The sequence below is a fragment of the Oncorhynchus clarkii genome, chromosome 16, assembly GCF_045791955.1.
Source record: "Oncorhynchus clarkii lewisi isolate Uvic-CL-2024 chromosome 16, UVic_Ocla_1.0, whole genome shotgun sequence".
In the NCBI taxonomy this organism is placed as follows: domain Eukaryota; kingdom Metazoa; phylum Chordata; class Actinopteri; order Salmoniformes; family Salmonidae; genus Oncorhynchus; species Oncorhynchus clarkii.
The window spans coordinates 51,635,379-51,656,828 of NC_092162.1; the positions used below are offsets into that span (position 1 = coordinate 51,635,379).

The 21,450-nt window shown below is 42.5% G+C and overlaps 1 protein-coding gene across 1 annotated transcript; it reads left to right on the plus strand.

Annotated features, from left to right (window-relative positions):
• The first annotated feature begins 3,283 nt into the window (after nt 1–3,283).
• Nucleotides 3,284–16,182, plus strand: LOC139367694 (myelin transcription factor 1-like). The gene is made up of 23 exons (XM_071105984.1): nt 3,284–3,347; nt 4,742–4,836; nt 5,014–5,068; nt 5,230–5,260; nt 5,511–5,576; nt 6,106–6,344; nt 6,518–7,585; nt 7,697–7,816; nt 7,934–8,024; nt 8,130–8,255; nt 8,453–8,667; nt 10,801–11,009; nt 11,390–11,608; nt 11,924–12,078; nt 12,301–12,363; nt 12,668–12,736; nt 13,169–13,231; nt 13,345–13,428; nt 13,596–13,820; nt 14,121–14,212; nt 14,462–14,565; nt 14,721–14,864; nt 15,005–16,182. The coding sequence occupies exons 1-23, from the start codon at nt 3,326–3,328 to the stop codon at nt 15,146–15,148; spliced, it is 3,699 nt and encodes a 1,232-aa protein (XP_070962085.1). The 5' UTR covers nt 3,284–3,325; the 3' UTR covers nt 15,149–16,182.
• The last annotated feature ends 5,268 nt before the right edge of the window (nt 16,183–21,450 follow it).

Here is a 21,450-nt window from a genome sequence, read left to right on the forward strand (position 1 = left end):
ATGGCCGAATATATATTAACAGAAAAACGATGTTGAATCCTAACCACACAAGGCCCTTTGTGCTGACCAAAGATTTCCTGAACTCACACTCTGTTCAGACACTTTGTTAGACAAAGGAAAGTTTTGTCCCCTCAGGGATTAGTGGCTCTTAACTCTGTATAGGAGACGTCAGGCTGCAGGCGTCTTAAACATTTTTGTGCGGGGTGGGGGAGTCTGTCAGATTGGTCCATCTGTTTTTGGGGAGTCGAGAGAGCAGCCTACCCTTTCGTCGGTCACCCACCATGTAATATTTATACAGCGTGTCCCAGTCATAGCAGATCCGACGCTGATTGTATTCCAGAGCAGGGCTGTCCATCTGCACTGGGGCTTTAAAACGTGACTGAGATGGGGGAGAAAAAGGCCCCAGCTGGTAACCGAAGAGGAGTGGAGACTTTAAATATGCAAAATTCTTTTGAAGTTTCTCCAGCTTTAACAGTGCCAAAATGTTGATAATTCTTTCACCATATTTACAACCGGACGTTTGAGGGGTATAAACTAGGCCTACTAGGGTACTTTATATGCCCAATAAGTAAAAGCATTTATTTACACGCATTCAAAAGGGTTAACTACTATAAAACTACTAATAGCATATTCGTTTTGTTTATTGATTGGTTTTCCAAATGTGTATAGGTATAGGCTTCATGATTTGTGATTAGACCTAGATTATGGTCATAACCTATATATTCGTGATTATATTAGCATTCATTAGCCTACTCTATTTAAACAATACATTGTTCTAAAGTAGATTTTTTTATGTAACATTATTTGATTTTCATCAAAACAAAATCAGTATAGGCAAAGATACTTATTGGGCTCCCGAGTGGCGCAGCGGTCTAAGGCACTGTATCTCAGAGCTAGAGGGGTCACTACAGACCCTGGTTCGATTCCAGGCTGTATCACAACCGGCCATGATTGGGAGTCCCATAGGGCGGCGCACAATTGGGCTAGCGTCGTTCGGGGTAGGCCGTAATTGTATATTAGAATTTGTTCTAAACTGACTTGCCTGCTTAAATAAACACTGTAGGGTTACTACTACATTGTCCAGAGGTGCTCAGGCTGTAGGCCTAATCATATTTTGCGGAGTAATGCCAAGAAAAACTAGTTCCCTGAGAGGGCTTTTTTTTGCCAATGTTTCAGTTTTTGTGCCTGACACCATGCAATCGATAGTTTTTTTCTTAAAAAAAAAATATCGGTATTTAAGTTAACTTTGAAGGAATTTAAATCGGTGTGAATTGGAAAATTGTTTATATTTAGCTCTGAGAGTAGTTACCACATCTATAAGGACCAACGTTACAGTTTGTTTATGGACCGCAGTTTTAGCAGAGCGCTCTAGCTACTGTCCATGGTGCTGAAACTAAGGCACGCACCACCCGGGCTACTGAAATCTTCAAAATATTTTTACGGTGCTTAGATTTACCTTGATACTGATGCTGATGGAGGGTGTAGACTACAACAAATGATGATTGATGCTGCAGCATGACAACTGATCTAAAAAAAAATACCGGAGTACCCGAAGCCACCTCTTAGATTGTGGGCTTTGCTATGTTGTGGGCTTTGCTATGGTGATGTCAGAGCATGGGGGGAGGGGTGAACAATGACCCATGAGCGAAAGGTAAGGCAATATTACGTAGGCCTGTTCTCGCTGACAAAGGCAAATGAAGCCATGTTTTTTTGCTTATGGATTTTGGAGTAGGCTATTCTACATTTAAAGTTGGAGTAATGCCGCTTTTGTAAACTGAAGACTGGTGGAAGAGCACTGAGCTCCGGATTATGTTTGATGTCTCTAACGGTCAATGAAAGAGTTGCGGGGATATTGTGGAGGTAGTATTCAACGCTGAGAAGAAGTTGTTGAAATAGGATTCAGGAGGCCCGCCTTACCTTGAAAACAACGAAGCAACCAGAGCCATTCAATAATGGTATTTATAATCATATTATGGTTTCAAATTCTGTAGTATAGTTAAATGCGTGTGTTCCTCAAATGTATTTGAAATCAGATTGTAAACATATTTATTATCTTTTCGCGAACATCCATTGCTGTTGGTTTCTATCGCCTAATGGATGTCCCGGTCTTAATTCTTAAATATGCAGTCTCTTTAGGATGCTAATTCATATAGAACATAATTGTATCTTATTTCACACAACCTTCAGTACTATAGATGTATGGCATGAACCAACAGAACACACAGTTCTGTTTTGGTAATCCAAAAGTCATCCAAACGGCCAGAGAATGTCATTTCGGACGAATGACGAACTCTTTTGATAGTCACCTTTAAAAAAACGTTGATCGTTTTGATATGAGTTTCAGATAAGCTATATTGTTCACAGTTTGTAAAAACATTAATGTGAGATTTGTATCGGACTTCGTGTTGCTTAGGGTTTCTGAAACTTCGAGAAAAGAGGCATATAGACCTAATGTTGATAAGTTTGAAAGCTGCAGGCCTATTGTGTGGCATTGTACATAGCCATGTAATTGTATTTGATGGTTTATCCTTTCTTTCCATTGCGAAGAGCCTATAGAAAAGTAGACTACCGGGGTGATAATATAAAATAATATTTGAACCACTAGGCATATTTGTTTCGGTTTAGGGTTCTATTGTGAAAGTCATTTTGTGTTTTTGCAATCCGGAGAGGCATATGCCTTTATACGTGCAATGTAGCCTACTTTTCTTGTCCTTATCTCGTGTATGTTTTTTGTCTTTATATTTCTGTGTGTGGATGTTCAATAGATGATCAAGGCCTAAACCGGCATGTTATTTGGTTACAAAGTGGCTTTGCAATGGGCCTACTGCTGCTTTGCCTGTGCTATTTGCCTGTGCTTTCCTACTCGGCTCGCAGGGGGTCGTGTTTGTAGTCAATGACTGTAAAATGTGTCAGTAGGAAACTGGGGGAGGTGGAGCTACATATCCGAGAGCCGATGATCATGTGCCCCTCAAATGTCACCATCTCCCGGGGCTATGTGCGCTAAGAGTGCCATTACAACGACCTTATTATTATAATAGCACTAGAAAAACACACCCAAACTTGATATTTGAAGGCTCTCTCTCACTAAAGCAAAACCGATTAACTTGAAGACGTTGTGTCATAGCGGAGTGTGTGAGGTCGTGTTAGCAGCACCATGGACAGCACCGTGGTGTTTTTGTGCAAGGCCGATAAACAAAGCCACGAAGCCATTTTCTTTATCTTTAAACACATATTCATAAATCATTTAAATGTATTCAAATGTGTCCTACTCTAGGCCTTTAGGTCTAATTCCATTATGTGCAAGAGAGATGAAAAATAGGCTAACATGGTCGAGGAGGAAGCTTTGGGTAGGCTAGTTGCATTTCTGTTGTAAATGCAGTTTAATATTTTAGTATATACTGATTAACTGTCTGGTTCATTAAAGGCTATTCCTGAAACAATATAATCACCACAGGTTATAACGTCCAACTATATAGGCAAAGTAGGCCTAATCATAGGTATGCCTAAAATGCTATATGATACATATTTTTTTGCACATTGCTGCATGTTTAACGCAACATGATCTTGGAACAGTGTAATGTCATTGATTTAACAGGCTAGTGATAGCACATGGGCAGGCCTTCTGTACTTTTCGGCCTACTGTATTGTTCTCTTATATTTCTCTGGGAGAATCCCAACCACACAGCCCTATTGTGTATGGGGAGCTTGTTGTGTTTGCAATAACAGTCATGGTTATTTATCACCCTGTTATCAACCATCCACCGTTTTTACCTGTAGCTCTGTCCAGATTGAACATGTGATGATTTTCTAGGGGTGCCCTTCAAGGATCGTTTTGTGTTTAATCTTTTTAGAACATTTTGTACACAAATAATAAGAACAACGAATAAGAACACCAACAATCTCATTATCTTGTTCCAAACTTCCTCTGGAAGCAACGTCAGCACAATAATTGTTTGTCATGGGCTTCATGAAATGGGTTTCCATGGCCGAGCAGCCGCACACAAGCCTAAGATCACTATGCTCAATGCCAATCATCGGCTGGAGTGCGGTATAGCTTGCCGCCATTGGACTCTGGAGCAGTGGAAACGCATTCTCTGGAGTGATTAATCACGCTTCACCATCTTGCTGTCCAGTGGACGAATCTTGGTTTGGTGGAGAGAACGCTACCTGCCCGAATGCATAGTGCCAACTGTAAAGTTTGGTGGAAGAGGAATAAACGTCTGGGGCTTTTTTTTATAGTTCAGGCTAGGCCACTTAGTTCCAAGAAAGGGAAATCTTAATGCCACACCATACAATGACATTCTAGACAATTCTATGCTTCCAACTTTGTGACAACAGTTTGGGGAAGGCCCTTTCCTGTTTCAGCATGACAATGTCCCCATGCACAAAGCGAGGTCCATACAGAAATGGTTTGTCGAGATCGGTGTGGAAGAACTTGACTGGCCTGCACAGAGCCCTGACCTCAACCCCATTGAACACCTTTGGGATGAATTGGAACACCGACTGCAAGCCAGGCCTAATCGCACAACATCAGTGCCCGACCTCACTAATGCTTTTGTGGCTGAATGGAAATAAGTCCCCACAGCAATGTTCCAATATCTAGGCCTCTGTGCGACCCTCCATTGAATTTCGAAATCCTGATGGGCCTCTCGAGCCAAAATGTTTGCCCAACCCTGATGTATGCTGTATGCTGTTGTTGTATAACCTTGACTGTGTGTCCTTTGTCTCTCCTCTCCAATAGAACATGAGTTCAGAGGGCAGCTGCTGAACCAGAGGTGGACACGAGGAGACAGAATAAGCAGATTCTGTGAGACCAAGAGGAGCCTTCGAATCAAAGTGAGAAGCTGTGTGTGTGTGTGTTTGTGTGTGTGTTTGTGTGTGTGTGTGTGTGTGTGTGTGTGTGTGTGTGTGTGTGTGTGTGTGTGTGTGTGTGTGTGTGTGTGTGTGTGTGTGTGAAAAAGAGAAAGAGAGACAGATAGTAAGTGCAGTGTCATGACACTCTGTGTGTTTCAGATGAGTCAGGACACAGCAGAAACGAGAACCCGGACCCGCTCAAAAGGCATCAGAGGTGAGCTGGGGCCAAACACACATGCACGTACAGTAGGCACGCACGCAGCCACCGCACGCAGCCACACATTCACACACACTAATTGAAACGGCTTCCTTTGTCGTGTATTTAGGATAAGTGTGTGTCTTATGATGTTCTCTCTCTGTCTTTTTATTCCCCAGTACCCGTTGAACTCGTGGGAGCAGAGTTAAGGTGAGAGAATAGGTTTTTTTCTGCTACTGTATTGAATCCAGCCACACAGTTGTCTTATTACTGTATACATATAGTCCTGAAAAATACAATATGGCTTTAGACTGGTTGGGTGCACTAAAACCAGAGCATGCAGAGATTCAGAGCAAATAAACTAGGCTGGTGATGAACTGAAAAGCACATACAAAGTTTGAACGTATTCATTGTGCAAAATTAATAAAACAAATGTTTGTTTTCTGTTTGTATCACTAAGTAGCTGCCCCACCCCCGGGTGCGATGGTTCAGGCCATGTCATTGGGAGATATTCACGACACAGAAGGTATGATATACTAACTAGACTAACCACCAACAACTCTTAGCTCTCAAGTTCCTCTGCTAACACCGTTTCTTAAATACAAATACTATTACATTGAGAAAAAGCTCCATTAAAAATACCACATATAGTGTGGTACATATAGGTATTAAGGGTAATTCGTTCTCCAGTTCTCCAGTGATTTTTTAACTTTACCTGTTGAAAAACAATATCCCATGTATAAATACAGTACATACACTAAAGGGTAAAAAAAAAAATGTTTTGAGCAAAATAGTGTTTTTTAGACAACTGCAAACTTCAAGGAGTAGGGCATTGGTCTGATGGTGACTTTGCGATGTCATCGGCCACCCTCCTTGCTCAAGGAACAGTAGAGAACCAAAGAGGAAAGGCTCCTCCCCCCACTTGCGCCATGTCATGAGGATACCTGGACCATCTATTGAGATGTGCCTTTTGTTAAGTAAATCAGGTGTTAAATGAGATGAAAAGGAGACTGGAGTAAGACTTTAACACCCATCTCCTCACCTTGCACCCATAGCATTCTTGGATGCCCAATAGTGAAGAAGAGGAAACTTGTGGAGGCGGAGGCAGAAGAGAATCAACCCGCCCCCAAGAAAAAGACCCTGCCCCTGAAGTTGGCCATGGACGAGGGCTTCAACACAGCAGACAGTGACGCCGCCAGTGAGGCAGAGCATAAGGGGGGGGAGGAGTCAGAGGAGGAGGAGCAGAAAGAGAAGGAAAATAGCAAAATGCCAAACCCAGCCATGTCCATGAAAGGTGAGTCAAGAGAAGACCAGAATCCAAGGAATATATCACATTTATCATGGATTGCTATTGGCTATTGCAGTGGTACAGATTGATAATGATACTAAAGTAAGTATTGATGGAAAGACAAATACAGGGAGAGCTCATTATTTAGCAATAACCTATCAACTCTGCACTGTACACAGCCGATTGCTCACAGGTGATACCCGAAGACACAGAGAAAGAGACGTCTGTCGAGTCCGACACCATAGCTGCACCTGAAGCAGGGACTTCGCAGAAGGACACAGCCACCACAACCCAACAGCAAGCTTCCACAGAGGCAGAAGCAGAGGCAGTGGCAGACAGACACAAAGAGGAGGTGCAAGTAGTGGCAGAGATACAGGCCGCTGAGGAGGAGGATGAGGAAGATGAGGATACAGTTGATGCACACAGAACAATAGAGCATCCCAAAGGCGACAATGAAACAGGGAGAGCAGAGAGTGAGGAGAAGCAAAAGGAGGAGGTAGGAGAGGAGGAGGAGGAGGGAGGAGGGGAGGAAGAGAAAGAGGAGGAGAGGCAATTTGTGAGTCAGGAGATCTCAGATCACCAGTATTCCAGTGGCGACTATAGCAGGCATCCGGCAAAAGAGGAGGGAGATGAGGAAGAAGAGAAGAAGGGAGAGGAAAAGGAGGAGGAGGAGGAAGAGAAGGAGGAGGTGGAAGAGGAGGAAGAGGAGGTAGAGGAAGAAAAGGAGGAAGAGGAGGATGAGGTGGTCTACATGGAGCCTGCCATCCCTCTTGCCCCTAGTACTCCTGCTCAGGAATGTGAGGATACAGAAGTGGCAGCGGGGGAGATAAAGATTGGTTCCCCGTTGACTGAAGAGGAGGAAGAGGAGGAGGAAGAAGAGGAGGAGGAAGAAGAGGAGGAAACAGAAGCAAGGGAGGTGGAAGAAGAGGACCACGACTCTCACAAAGCCCCACCTACCACAGTGGTCATTGAGATACGATCTGAGGAAGAGGAAGAGGAGGAGGAAGAGGAGGAGGAAGATGACTGTCTCTCACAGGGTTCGGGTGTGACAGATGACTCAGAGACTTGGGATATGACCCGGGGGAACTTGGGACTGCTGGAGCAAGCCATCGCCCTGAAGGCCGAGCAGGTTAGAGGGCCGCACGTCGACCAACAGTCTCCAGAGCACCAGCACTACCACAGCCCCGACGACAGGGCCAGCAAAGCCATGGACCAAGCCATGCGACACAGAGGACACCATAGCAAAGGTAGGACAGTTTATGCTTTATCAGGATATCTTTTAACCCGCCATAGAATCAGAATCATGTTCCAATTGTTAGGGATTTTGCTCACTTAACATCTATCCCCTTCCTATCCAGAAAAGAAGGAGGTGAAATGCCCTACCCCTGGGTGTGATGGGACAGGCCATGTGACTGGGCTGTACCCCCACCACCGCAGTCTCTCTGGGTGCCCTCACAAAGATAGGATCCCACCTGAGAGTGAGTACTAGCAGAGCACTAACACTCTAATACCAAAGTTCTAACAGCGAAACATTACACATACTCCTTTGAACAATTGACACACATTCTTATATCTCTCTGTCTATCTCTCCCTAGTACTGGCCATGCATGAGAACGTGCTGAAGTGTCCAACTCCAGGATGCATAGGCCAGGGTCACGTAAACAGCAATCGCAACACACACCGCAGGTATTATACTGTCCAACAATTACAACCTGACATTGACCTTCTATTTCCGGTGGAATTCTATGAGAAAATGTATACATTTTCACTATCTCTCTTTGTCCCTCTCAGTCTTTCCGGTTGTCCCATAGCAGCTGCAGAGAAACTCTCCAAGGGGGGCCATGTCACCCCCAGTCACCCCCAGCCTTCAGTCAGCGAGCCCCCAACTGGGAGCCCCCATTCAGACAGAGTTCTCAGGTGAGCCCTCTCTGGTCCTCCCTTTCTCCATATCTCCACTTACGACAATAGCTGTCCATCTGATGCATTTTACTAATCTTTTACCCCTTCTCTTATACAAAATGTTCTGACTGTTTTACCACCTCTGTCTCTTACCTTTCACCTCTCTCTCTCTCTCTCTCTCTCTCTCTCTCTCTCTCTCTCTCTCTCTCCTACAGACCTATGTGTTTTGTGAAGCAGCTGGAGATCCCTCAGTACGGCTACAGACCCAACATGGTGCCTGCCACACCCCGTGCCAACCTGGCCAAAGAGCTGGAGAAATATTCCAAGGTTTCCTTCGACTATGCAAGCTTCGACGTCCAGGTGTTTGGGAAGCCTTTGCTGGTTCCAAAGATACCCGCCACCAGTCAAACCTCACCCAAAGCCTTCAAATGTAAGATCATCTTGGCATTTGTTGGATTTCTGTTGGAAACCAAAATGACATAGTTTTTTCTACCCTGTAAGCATTCTATGGACAAGGTATCACAGCAATTCATACTCTGGTTTGTTTCCCTGGCACCTTTTCCACATTCTTATTCAAGTCATGAGACCGATATTAGCATTTATTTTATTTTATTTGTTTTGTTTTTAAAAGTCTATATACAGCATGTGCAAATGAAGTAGGATAAGGGAGGTAAGGCAATAAATAGGCCATGGTGGCGAAGTGATTACAATATAGCAATTAAACACTGGAATTGTAGAATGTGCAGAAGATTAATGTGCAAGTAGAGATACTGGGGTGCAAAGGAGCAAGATAAATAAATAAATACAGTATGGGGATGAGGTAGTTGGATGGGCTATTTACAGATGGGCTATTTACAGATGGGCTATGTACAGGTGCAGTGATCTGTGAGCTGCTCTGACAGCTGGTGCTTAAAGCTAGTGAGGGAGATAAGAGTCTCCAACTTCAGTGATTTTTGCAGTTCGTTCCAGTCATTGGCAGCAGAGAACTGGAAGGAGAGGCGGCCAAAGGAGGAATTGACTATGGGGTGACCAGTGAGATATACCTGCTGGAGCGCGTGCTACGAGTGGGTGCTGCTATGGTGACCAGTGAGCTGAGATAAGGCGGGGCTTTACCTAGCAGAGACTTGTAGATGTCTTGGAGCCAGTGGGTTTGGCGACGAGTATGAAGCGAGGGCCAGCCAACGAGAGCGTACAGCCCGCAGTGGTGGGTAGTAAATGGGGCTTTGGTGACAAAACAGATGGCACTGTGATATTTAGTGTTGGAGGCTATTTTGTAAATGACATCGCCGAAGTCAAGGATCGGTAGGATGGTCCTTTTTACAAGGGTATGTTTGGCAGCGTGAGTGAAGGAGGCTTTGTTGCGAAATAGGAAGCCGATTCTAGATTTAATTTTGGATTGGAGATGATTAATGTGAGTCTGGAAGGATAGTTTACAGTTTAACCAGACACCTAGGTATTTGTAGTTGTCCACATATTCTAAGTCAGAACCGTCCAGAGTAGTGATGCTGGATGGGCGGGCGGGTGCGTGCAGCGATCGGTTGAAGAGCATGATTTAGTCTTACTTGCATTTAAGAGCAGTTGGAGGCCACAGAAGGAGTGTTGTATGGCATTGAAGCTCGTCTGGAGGTTAGTTAACACAGTGTCCAAAGAAGGGCCAGATGTATACAGAATGGTGTCGTCTTCGTAGAGGTGGATCACAGAATCACCAGCAGCAAGAGCGACATCATTGGTGTATACAGAGAAGAGAGTCGGCCCGAGAATTGAACCCTGTGGCACCCCCATAGAGACTGTCAGAGGTCCGGAGAACAGGCCCTCCGATTTGACACACTGAACTCTATCAGAGAAGTAGTTGGTGAACCAGGCGAGGCAATCATTTGAGAATCCAAGGCTGTTGTATCTGCAATAAGAATGTTGTAATCGACAGAGTCGAAAGCTTTAGCCAGGTCAATAAATACGGCTGCACAGTAATGTCTCTTATCGATGGCGGTTATGATATCGTTTAGGACCTTGAGCGTGGCTGAGGTGCACCCATGACCAGCTCTGAAACCAGATTGCATAGCGGAGAAGGTACGGCGGGATTCAAAATGGTTGGTAATCTGTTTGACGATCTTAGAAAGGCAGGGTAGGATAGATATAGGTCTGTAGCTGTTTGGGTGTAGAGTATCTCCCCCAATTGATTTTGAAGCTCAACAAAGTCACTTATAGATGAGTTGAACATGATGCATGAAAAATGCAAACATAAGTCTCATGACTTCCTTAAACGTTAGCATGTGAAAACAGTGCCAGGGAAACTAAACTATGGCATTTATTGCTGTCTTACCTTGCCCATAGATTGCTTACAGGGTAAGGAAATGAATGTCATTTTGTAATTTGGGTGAACTGTCCCTTTAACTAACAAAACATAACTTTTTCGTTTCACATCAGTATTCCTGAGAGAAATTGGTTGGTAGTCTAGGATCACGACCCTGCTGGTTATAGGAGAACTGTAATGGCGGCTTGGTGCGTGTTATACTGTGAAGGTAAATTCTAATTTGCACACACCCACCCTCTCTCTCCTCTACAGCTAAACCATTCCCTAAGGCCACGTCCCCGGGCCATAGCTTCTCGGGAGGATATGCAAAGAGCAGTTCCTCCTCGTCCTCCAGTGGCTACGATTACACCCATGATGCCGAGGCTGCTCACATGGCTGCCACTGCCATTCTGAACTTGTCCACACGCTGCTGGGAGAGTCCAGAGAACCTTCGCACCAAACAGCAGGACCCAGCTGGCAAGGTAGGCAGGCCTCTCTGCTACCCAGCTCAGCCCAGCCTAGCCTGTTTGTGGTTGACTTTATAAAGAATATATTCTTCCCTCTTGAAATTATTTATTAGACACACTGTATTACTATCCACACATGCACACACACACGCACCTATACACACACACCTATACACACACACACACACACCACACACACACACACACACACCACACACACACACACACACACACACACACACACACACACACACACACACACACACACACACACACACACACACACACACACACACACACACACACACACACACACACACACACACACACACACACACACACACACACACACACACACACACACACACACACTAACATAGTCCTTGTACCTTCAGGACATAGATATTGAAGTGGATGAGAATGGGACACTGGACCTGAGCATGAAGAAGCCCATCAAGATAGAAGGGATGCAATCACCAGACCCCTGCTCTTCCTCCTCCTCGCAGCACCCGGGAGACGTTCCCTCGTCCCAGGGCCACCTACAGGAGGAGTTGGAGGGGCCTCTGGACTTCACTAAGCCAAACTGTCCCAAAGAGAAGGAGGAGCAGGATGAGGTAACTGCTTTATGCCAAGTCTGCGACTAACACCAAACCATTGGAATTATGATAATGTCATAGTCTTGAGAAAGGTTAGTGTGTGTTCTAGCCTCAGCTTCCAGTGATACACGAGAATTGGAAATATGGCAAGGTGAGACTTGTGTGATTATGTTCTGATTGCATGATTTTTTTATACTGGAGCTGTCATCTTTGCCAGATGTACTTTGTAAAATACCTTTTTCCTTAATGGGACATCCTGGTTTGAATAAAGGGTGGATTAAATGATAAACTATAATCTCCATCCTTACCTGTGTTTGTTTGACCTTCTGCCAGATGGACTATGTGGCCCACTCCTACACCTCCTCTGACGCAGAAGATGATGACATCACCCAGGAGAGCATGGAGGACAGGAAGTACCCAGGCGAGGTCACCACGTCCAGCTTCAAGGTCCAGTTCTCACCCAAAGACTGCAAAAAAGAGGTTCTACTGTAAGAATACTCTAAAATAACTTCAATCCAGCATTCATAACAACGTTATAAGTAAAAAATAACCTACATTTTAATTATCTATGTCTCTCTACCCAGTACTCTAATATCAAGGCTGACACATCACCTTTATATAGAATTCAGTTCAAAGTAGTACTGCCATCCAACCTCATGTTTTTGAATGAATTCATTAATGAATTTCTAATCATTCCCAATTATCTCCAGATGTCCCACCCCAGGTTGTGATGGCAGTGGGCACATCACTGGAAACTACGCTTCACATCGGAGGTATTACACAGCCCTACTCCCCTGTATTACAACCAATGCAGTCGGTAGCGCTGATTCACATTGTACGTCTTACAGCTGCATTCATAGTGTTTTTCAGGCACTGACACTGAATGTCAACTAATCTACACATCTGTATAAAAATTTGTGAACTTTCAATAATTACTATACTCTATTACTCTCTTATCATGTGCTACTATGAGTCCTGTAAACAATATTCATTGTTATGATTGTGATCGAGATCTTTCCTTTATTCTGCCCTTACACAATATACTCTGTCTATATATATATTTTCCATATTTTCTAGTCTGTCAGGCTGTCCTCTTGCTGATAAGTCTCTTCGGACCCTCATGGCTGCCCACTCTGCTGAACTGAAGTATGTCTGTGCTTGTATTACCCCTTCCTTCCTTCTTTCTGACCCAGGCATGTGTGCAGGCAATGGTTCCAGTTCAGCTCCAACACACCTAAAAACTTCATTGTTGTCTGACATCAAGGATTTTAATTAGGTGTGTTAGTGCTGGGCTGGAATAAAAACCTTCACACACTGCGGACCTCCTTGACCAGAGTTTCCTATCCCTGTTCTAACCCTACTTTATACTGACATGACTGAACCCTTTGTATTGTCACTACAATGTGCGGGGATGTGTTTTCCCTCTGCTGCGATCTGTATCAAACTAATTCTATCCCATAGTGAAAGTGTTAGCTACTTTTATGACAAAGCGCTTTCATATCATCTCTACATTTGCAACAAATATGAATATCACATGAAGTGCTATGCTGACCTGACTTCTCTCTGGTTGACTCCCAGGTGTCCGACCCCTGAATGCGATGGATCAGGTCACATCACTGGAAACTACGCCTCCCATAGAAGGTATGCACAGATCATTTATTGCTTTTGTTTAAAAAAAATGTAATCCTAGAAAATCCAACTGGAGGATAATCTAAAAAGGACTTTATTCAAATTTCTCTCTACGTCTCTGTCAGTTTGTCCGGATGCCCCCGTGCTAAGAAAGGTGCCGTCAAGACAACACCCACCAAGGATGACAAGGAAGACCCTGAGCTTTTAAGGTTGGTCCACGACAAACCTTCCTTTTCTTTACCATCCACACAAACGACCACCCTTTATTCGGGCCTCGAGTTTTCAAACTATTACTGATTGCTTTCCTCTGTCTCGCTCTTTCTATCCTTTCCCCTCTCATTCCCTGTCGTCCCTGGCTTTCCCCCCCCTCCATTAGTAGATGCCCGGTGCCCGGCTGTGACAGCCTGGGCCACATCAGTGGGAAGTATGCCACCCACCGTAGTGCCTATGGGTGCCCGCTGGCAGCGCGGCGTCAGAAGGAGGGGCTCCTCAACGGTTCTCCTTTCTCCTGGAAGGCCTTCAAGACGGAGGGCCCCACCTGTCCCACCCTCGGCTGTGATGGATCAGGACACGCCAACGGCAGCTTCCTCACACACCGCAGGTATTACACTCAATCAAATTCAATTGTTTTTTGGCGGGGTTCGTGCAAACACATTACACAAAGCTGGGCCTAAACCTGAAATATAATGAACCTATTCTAGGTTATTATTGAGTTTATTGTTTATTTTATGATTTCATTTCATTCGATAGATTTTTACATCTAGTCAGGTTTTTAAAGCACAGCAAAACATATTGGACAAAAAACTGATTGGCATATTAAAATGAACTAAACTAACTGGCCCTATTCTAGCAGTGCTCCATCACTAGCCTCATCTCTCTTTTCGTCTTCTGTTGCTCCTAGTCTCTCTGGTTGTCCCAGAGCCTCCGCTAATAAGAAGAGAACCAGGTTCCCTGGAGACGAGTACATTACAGCAAAGTTCAAGGCCAGCGATGGTAAGTCTGGGGTTATACAGTACCTTAAATGTTTCATCTGACAGTTTCTGCATAACAGGGAAAATCGTCATTTCCACATAACTCAAATTTTCACTTAGTCATGCATTGATTTCAGTGGAAGTTAGGATTTGTCCCAACATTATGAGTGGGTCAAGTCAACAATACATCAGTAAAATGGGATGATCTTCAATTATGTTTGACTGTTTCTAGTTGTTTTATTGGTTGTTACTGGTTGCTTAATTTCCCCAGTTCTGGATAATGATGAAGATATCAAGCAGCTGAACAAAGAGATCGGGGAACTGAGTGAGTCCAACTCAGAGATGGAGGATGATATGATGAACCTGCACACACAGGTGAGTCTGACACTTCTTAACAATACCCACTAAATACTGTCCCGACCATACATTCCCAATTCAAAATAAAAAACAGATTGTATAAAAAGTGTTTCTGACTGGTTTGTGGCTGACTGAAGAACTGTGGTTGATTGATTGGTGGTTCTCTGCTCCAGATCTCATCCATGGAGAAGAACCTGAAGAGTATGGAGGAGGAAAACAAGCAGATCGAGGAGAGGAACGATGCCCTGTACATGGAGCTGTCTGGCCTGAGCCAAGCTCTGATCCGCAGCCTGTCCAACATCCGGCTGCCACACATGGTGAGTTACACATAGGGATGGATCACTCAGAGCATGCATGCACTCACGCACACCCACATACTCTCCACAAATGCAACGGCACTCGCTTACAAATTAACGCATACAACTTGTCTTTAAAGTGTTACTTGTGTTTACTTCAGCAGGAACCTATGTCGGACCAGAACTTCGATAATTACGTGGACACCTTGACCCATATGTTCTCCAATAAAGATTGCTACCAAAACCCGGAGAACCGCGCTCTGTTGGAGTCCATCAACCAAGCAGTAAAAGGCATCGAAGTGTAGTCTCTAAAAGTGTGGTGAGACATAATGGAACATACGAAAGGGAGGTATAAGAGGGTAGAGGAGGCAAGGTGACATGGTGTCTGGGTATACAAAACCCAACAACCATAAATAATCATCCCTTGCTTTTGGAATATATACTTGGTTTTTCTCTTATTTGTTTTGGAGAAAATATGTTGTCCATTTCATGTTGCTCCCCTCCCTGTTTGCATGAAGGTTAACAGGATCAATGGACACACAAGTGTTTTTTGTGCGCATTGAAGTAAACTGTGTTGGTGTGGGTGTTTGGGAACCTTACGAGGGGTATAATAAAAAAAGACATCCACTTTAATTGTACAGAACAGACTAAGAATGCAGTATACTGGCTCCAATACCCCATCATAACATATGCTCCAAAATAGTGTACTTGTGTTCCAACCCTATTGAGTAATGTTGATAGTATTTATGGGCATAGATATTGCACTTCCAGGAATAGTTTGTGGTTTCATTATTATTGTTGTGTATGAATTTGAGTCTGTTTAATATATTATTTATTCATGTTGTGTTAATTTTGCTTATTTATTCAGCCTTTATTTATTGACTTATTTATTTTTACAAACAAAATGACACTGAAGACATTTTTAAACAGCAACTGAGAGGACTTGTTTATCCTCTGCATTGTTGAAAAAGAGGAAATATTTTAAAATATCAACTATAAATTGTTTTATATATCTTATTTATTTGAAATACTGGGATCTTTTTTAAGTGCAAATATTTTGTAACCGACAAGTTTTGATAATTTTTTAAAGAGTTGGATTTTTGTTTATATCATTTCTTTTATTTCCATAAAGTATTTTGAGACACCTTTGCAATGAACTAGGAAAAATATGATGAACGTATTTAATATTTATTTGATAATGAAGAACAAAGTGAATGGAGATGTTGATGTATATTTATTTTGTATTGTCTATGTCACGTGTTAGTGATGATGGCTGTGTATGGATTAGTCTTTGCCCATATGTTGATTTTGAAATAAAGGAAAACCTGTGCTAACATAACTAAGCATCATGGAATATTTCATGATGAATTATAATTATGCGTAATTATTGTGAAAGTGTATGAATATTGTTTATGGCTACAGATATTTTGTTGACGTCCCTTCAGAACCTAGAAATGTCGGTGGATATCAGCAAATAACCTATCGGCACCAGGATGGGAAAGCTTGTCATAGTGTTTGATGAGGCGAGTAATTGCGTTCTTCGGCTCCAGCACTGCTGGGTGCACCGGTTCTGGTTCCAGAGTCTCAGCTCTCCGGAGAATGCTCCCAACTCGATTGAGATCTGTAGACTTGTCCAATTCAGGAGAGAGGTTTTGGAGGCGGCTTTTCAAAGGGACCACTTTACCACTTTCCAGTGTATGGAGGTCTTCTGGAAGGCATATTTCTCTGGGAGTGCTGGAGGAGCAGGATCTCACATTGAGAACCGTCAATAAATGTAGAACCAGAGTTTTGAGGGGGAGTTTAGTTGATGGACTAGTAAATGGCTTCAATCAGTTCATTCCAGGTATTGAAGTGAGTGGCGTCTGGCAGCGGAGTCACAGTGTTTTTCTCAACTCTGATAGTTACTCCAGTGGTGCTACAGAGGGAGTCTTTGGCCACTGATTAGGGGGTAGGGGAAGGAATGGAGGGCCATGATTCAACTTGTGTGGAGCCGACAAGCCAGAATCTTTCCTCTGGGGATGTCATCTGCTGGGTTGATCTGTGTGTCAACATACCTCCAGTCCTGAGGTGATGTGTGGTCCAGGATTTTAGTTACACGGTTGGAAACAAAGACTTTGTATCGAAAAGAGTGGTTTCTGAGTTATGTGTGGAGCAATTGAAAATTCCTGGTGTTTGTGATGCCCACCATTTGGTGCGACGCAGACCCGGTGGGGAGCATGGTGAGATAGAGGAGTCGTTGTCAGTCATTTTGAGTCAGTCTACCAGACAAAGTCATGTTAGGATACATCAATTATCCTGTTAGAGCTTTTGTCCATACTCCACTGTGCTGTTTCAGGTGCAACGTTTATGGTCATGTTGCAGCAGTATGGAGGAGGGAGATTCCAAGATGTGGGAAGTGTGGAGGCAACCATAGGACAGAGGATTGTGAAGGTTCGGAGGATAAAGTTGTGTGTGTTTCAATTGTACGGCTGATCATGTTGCTGGGGATCGGAAGTGTCAGCTGCGAGAGAGGCAGATAGAAGTGGCCAGAGTCAGAGTAGTGCAGAGGGTGTCATATGCTGAGGCAGTGAAGAAAATGGAGGAGGATGGGTCAAAGGTGAAGGATCCTGAGAGGATCCCAGTGAGAAGTAGATTTGAGCCAGTACAGAGGGATAGGGTAACGTCTGAGTTATTTTTCAGTAAGGTTGGCATCTTAGAGTTCATAGTAATGGTTATCAACTGTACCGCAGAAATGGAAAGTAAATCACAGAAAATAGATGTTGTGGTGGCAGTTGCAGAGAAGTATTTGGGTAGATGAGATTTAACTTCAGAAGCGTTACAGCAGGGGTGGGCAATTCCAGTCCTCGAGGGCCTGATTGGTGTCACAGTTTTGCACCAGCTACAGCTAACACACCTGACTCCAATAATCACCTAATCAGGATCTTCAGTTTAGAATGCAATTTGATTAATTAGCTGTGTTTCACAGGGATGGAGAAAAAGTGTGCCACCAATCAGGCCCTTGAGGACTGGAGTTGCACACCCCTGCGTTACAGGGTGAGTTGAGGCGTGGTGTATTTGTATTTTTATTCATTATGAATCCTCATTAGCTGCTTCCAAGGCAGCAGCTACCCTTCCCGGGGTCCAGCAAAATTAAGGCAGTTTATTCAATTTGAAAAACATTACAATACATTCACAACACACTGTGTGCCCTCAGGCCCCCACTCCACCACTACCACATATCTACAATACAAGATCCATGTACACGTGTGTGTGTATGCATGTGTCTGTGCCTATGTTTGTGTTGCTTCACAGTCCCCACTGTTCCATAAGGTGTATTTTTATGTTTTAAAATCTAATTTTACTACTTGCATCAGTTACTTGGTGTGGAATAGAGTTCCATGCAGTCATGGCTCTATGTAGTACTGTGCGCCTCCCATAGTCTGTTCTGTATTTGGGGATTGTGAAGAGACCTCTAGTGGCATATCTTGTGGAGTATGCATGGGTGTCCAAGCTGTGCGCCAGTAGTTCAAACAGACAGCTCGGTGCATTCAACATATCAATTCCTCTCATAAATATAAGTAGTGATGAAGTCAATCTCTCCTCCACTTTGAGCCATGAGAGATTGACATGCATATTATTCATATTTGCTCTCTGTGCACATCCAAGGACCAGCTTTGCTGCCCTGTTCTCAGCCAATTGCAATTTTCCTAAGTCCCTTTTTGTGGCACCTGACCACGACTGAACAGTAGTCCAGGTGCAATAAAACTAGGCCCTGTAGGACCGGCCTTGTTGATAGTGATGTTAAAAAAGCAGAGCAGAACTTTATTATGGACAGACTTCTCCCCATCTTAGCTACTGTTGTATCAATATGTTTTGACCATGAACGTTTACAATCCAGGGTTACTCCAAGAAGTTTAGTCACCTCAACTTGCTCTATTTACACATTATAAATTACAAGATTTAGCTGAGGTTTAGGTTTTAGTGAATGCTTTTAGTTTTATAAATATTTAGGACTAACATTCCTTGCCACCCATTCTGAAACGAAATGCAGCTCTTTAAGTGTTGCAGTCACTGTAGTAGCTGACGTGTATAGTGTTGAGTCAACCGTATATATAGACACACTATTAGTAAACATTAGTAAAGATTGAAAAAAGTAAGGGGCCTAGACAGCTGCCCTGGGGAATTCCTGATTCTACCTGGATTATTTTGAGGCTTCCATTAAAGAACACCCTCTGTGTTCTGTTAGACAGGTAACTCTTTATCTACAATGTAGCAGGTTGTGTAAAGCCATAAAGCATATACGTTTTTCCAGCAGAAGACTACTAAGAAGAATTAGTTTGGCAGACCGTACTATTTCAGTTTCAGTGTTTTGTTACAAGACACCTTTTCTCTTGTAATATTGTGTATTTTGGATGCGTTTATGACAAAGTAAGTTTGTTCTTGTTTCTTAATTTATACTATAATTTTATTGAGAACATTTACTGTTTGATAAATTTGTTTGCTTTATGCATGTATGTTTTTATATCCTTGTTAACCATCACATCCTTAAATCTCTCATCTTCAATTCAATTGAAATAATAAACCGGGCAACAGCCCATTGAACCGCAAACCACCATCTGTGTTTTAATGGACACACCACCACGATAGCCCTCTATAACTCAAACCAACAGTTACAGCAAGATAGTCCTTTTACCACCAAAGGTTTTCACAGGTTGTGAAATGCAGCTATTGAAATGGTGAGAACAGACATATATATCTGTTGGGGGAAAAAGTCTGGTTATTACCACACAAATACCTGCTTGTTAACAAGGTCAAAGAGGTCTCTTTCAGAATGGTCCATAAGTATTACCCTGCGAATCATGAAGGAACTCAAAATGCATTAACATTAACAATGCTTTTTGTGTTGAGAATCCAGAAAAAGTTTTGCATTGATTTTGGCATTGTCTACATGTAAAGAAATGATGGCAAGATATTAATAGCTTAATAATTGTTAATATTCTTGATGATTTTAGTTTTGTTATGGGTGAATGTGCTGCTCGGTTTCCTTAACTATAAAAAGGATAAAGAAAAACAATTTGACCTCAAATCTAATTGTGATAATGGCAAAATGTCATATTCATAAATGTAAATTCAATTAAAAAAAAACACTCTTCTGTGTTTTCTGTAAGGAAATCGAGCAGTACATTAAGACCATTCTACATTATTCTAATAAGAAAGCTGTTAAAACAATCAATATGTGTGCATCTTTTAAGGTCTTTGTATAATCTGTAATTTGTTGTACCCCCTAGCATATGTTATCATTGTCTGTTTGTATACTTGTATGTATACTATTTTTTCTGCTATAAAAAATAGTATATTATTTATAAATATATATATATAAATAATATACTATTTTTTTATAGCAGAAAAAATAGTATACATACAAGTATACAAACAGACAATGATAACATATGCTATATATATATATATACAAATAACAACAACAAAAATCAAATATATATATATTTTAAAGGAGAACAGACATATGTTACATGGTGGTTTATAACCTATGGCCTAAACTCTGATGACATCTGTCGGCCAGTTCAGGAAATGCTAATATCATGAAGCATATCTGCAATTGTTCAATGAAATTAAAACCACTTAGTTTTGTTTACCATCAAAGAGTGCGTCCCACCAGCCATAATGTAAACGGTGGATACATATTCCAGTGCATTCCATGCCAATGTCACATGCAAATAGCAATTGATTTCCATGAGAGATTGATCGATATATATATATATATATACAGTGCCTATAGAAAATCCCTTGAACTTTTTTCACATTTTGCCAGTGCCTCAGTTTCATGCATTCATAAGGATTTTTCCCACTTATCTACTACACACACCATACTCCACACTTAAGGGGATTTGTGTGGATTTTTAAAAATATATATTAAAAATACAAAACTGATATCATAACTGCATATCTCCCGAGTTAATACTTTGTGGAAACACATTTAGCAGCAATTACAGCTGTGAGTCAGATAGGTCTACCAACTTTGCACACCTAGATTTGGCCAGTTCAGACCATTCTTCTTTACAAAACTGTTCAAGCTCTGTTAAGTTCCTTGGGGAGCATTGGACATTAATCTTCAAGTCATGCCACAAATGTTCAATTGGATTTATGCTGGGTTTTCCTCAGGGACTTTTCTGTACATTGCTCCATTAATTTCCCCTTCTATCTGGATAAGACCTTAACGATGAGAAACATCCCCATAACATGATGCTGCCACCACCATGCTTCACAGTAAGGATGGTATTCATTAGGTGATGTACCGTGTTAGGTTTGCGCCAAACCTAATGCTTTGCATTTAGGCCAAGAAGTTCAATTTTGTCAGACCACAACTTGTTTCACATGGATACAGAATTTGTATTTTTGTGCATACTTAAAAACAGGATTCAAGGTGGGCTTTCTTGAGTAATGGCTTCCTTCATGCCACTGTACCATACATGCCAAATTTGTGGAGTGCTTTGGGATATTGTCACATGCACACTTTGACTAGTCTTAGCCATAAAAGCTTGTAGCTCTTTCAAAGTTGCCGTTGGCTTATTTGCAGACCGCTGTAATACCATAAAATAAGAAAGTTGCC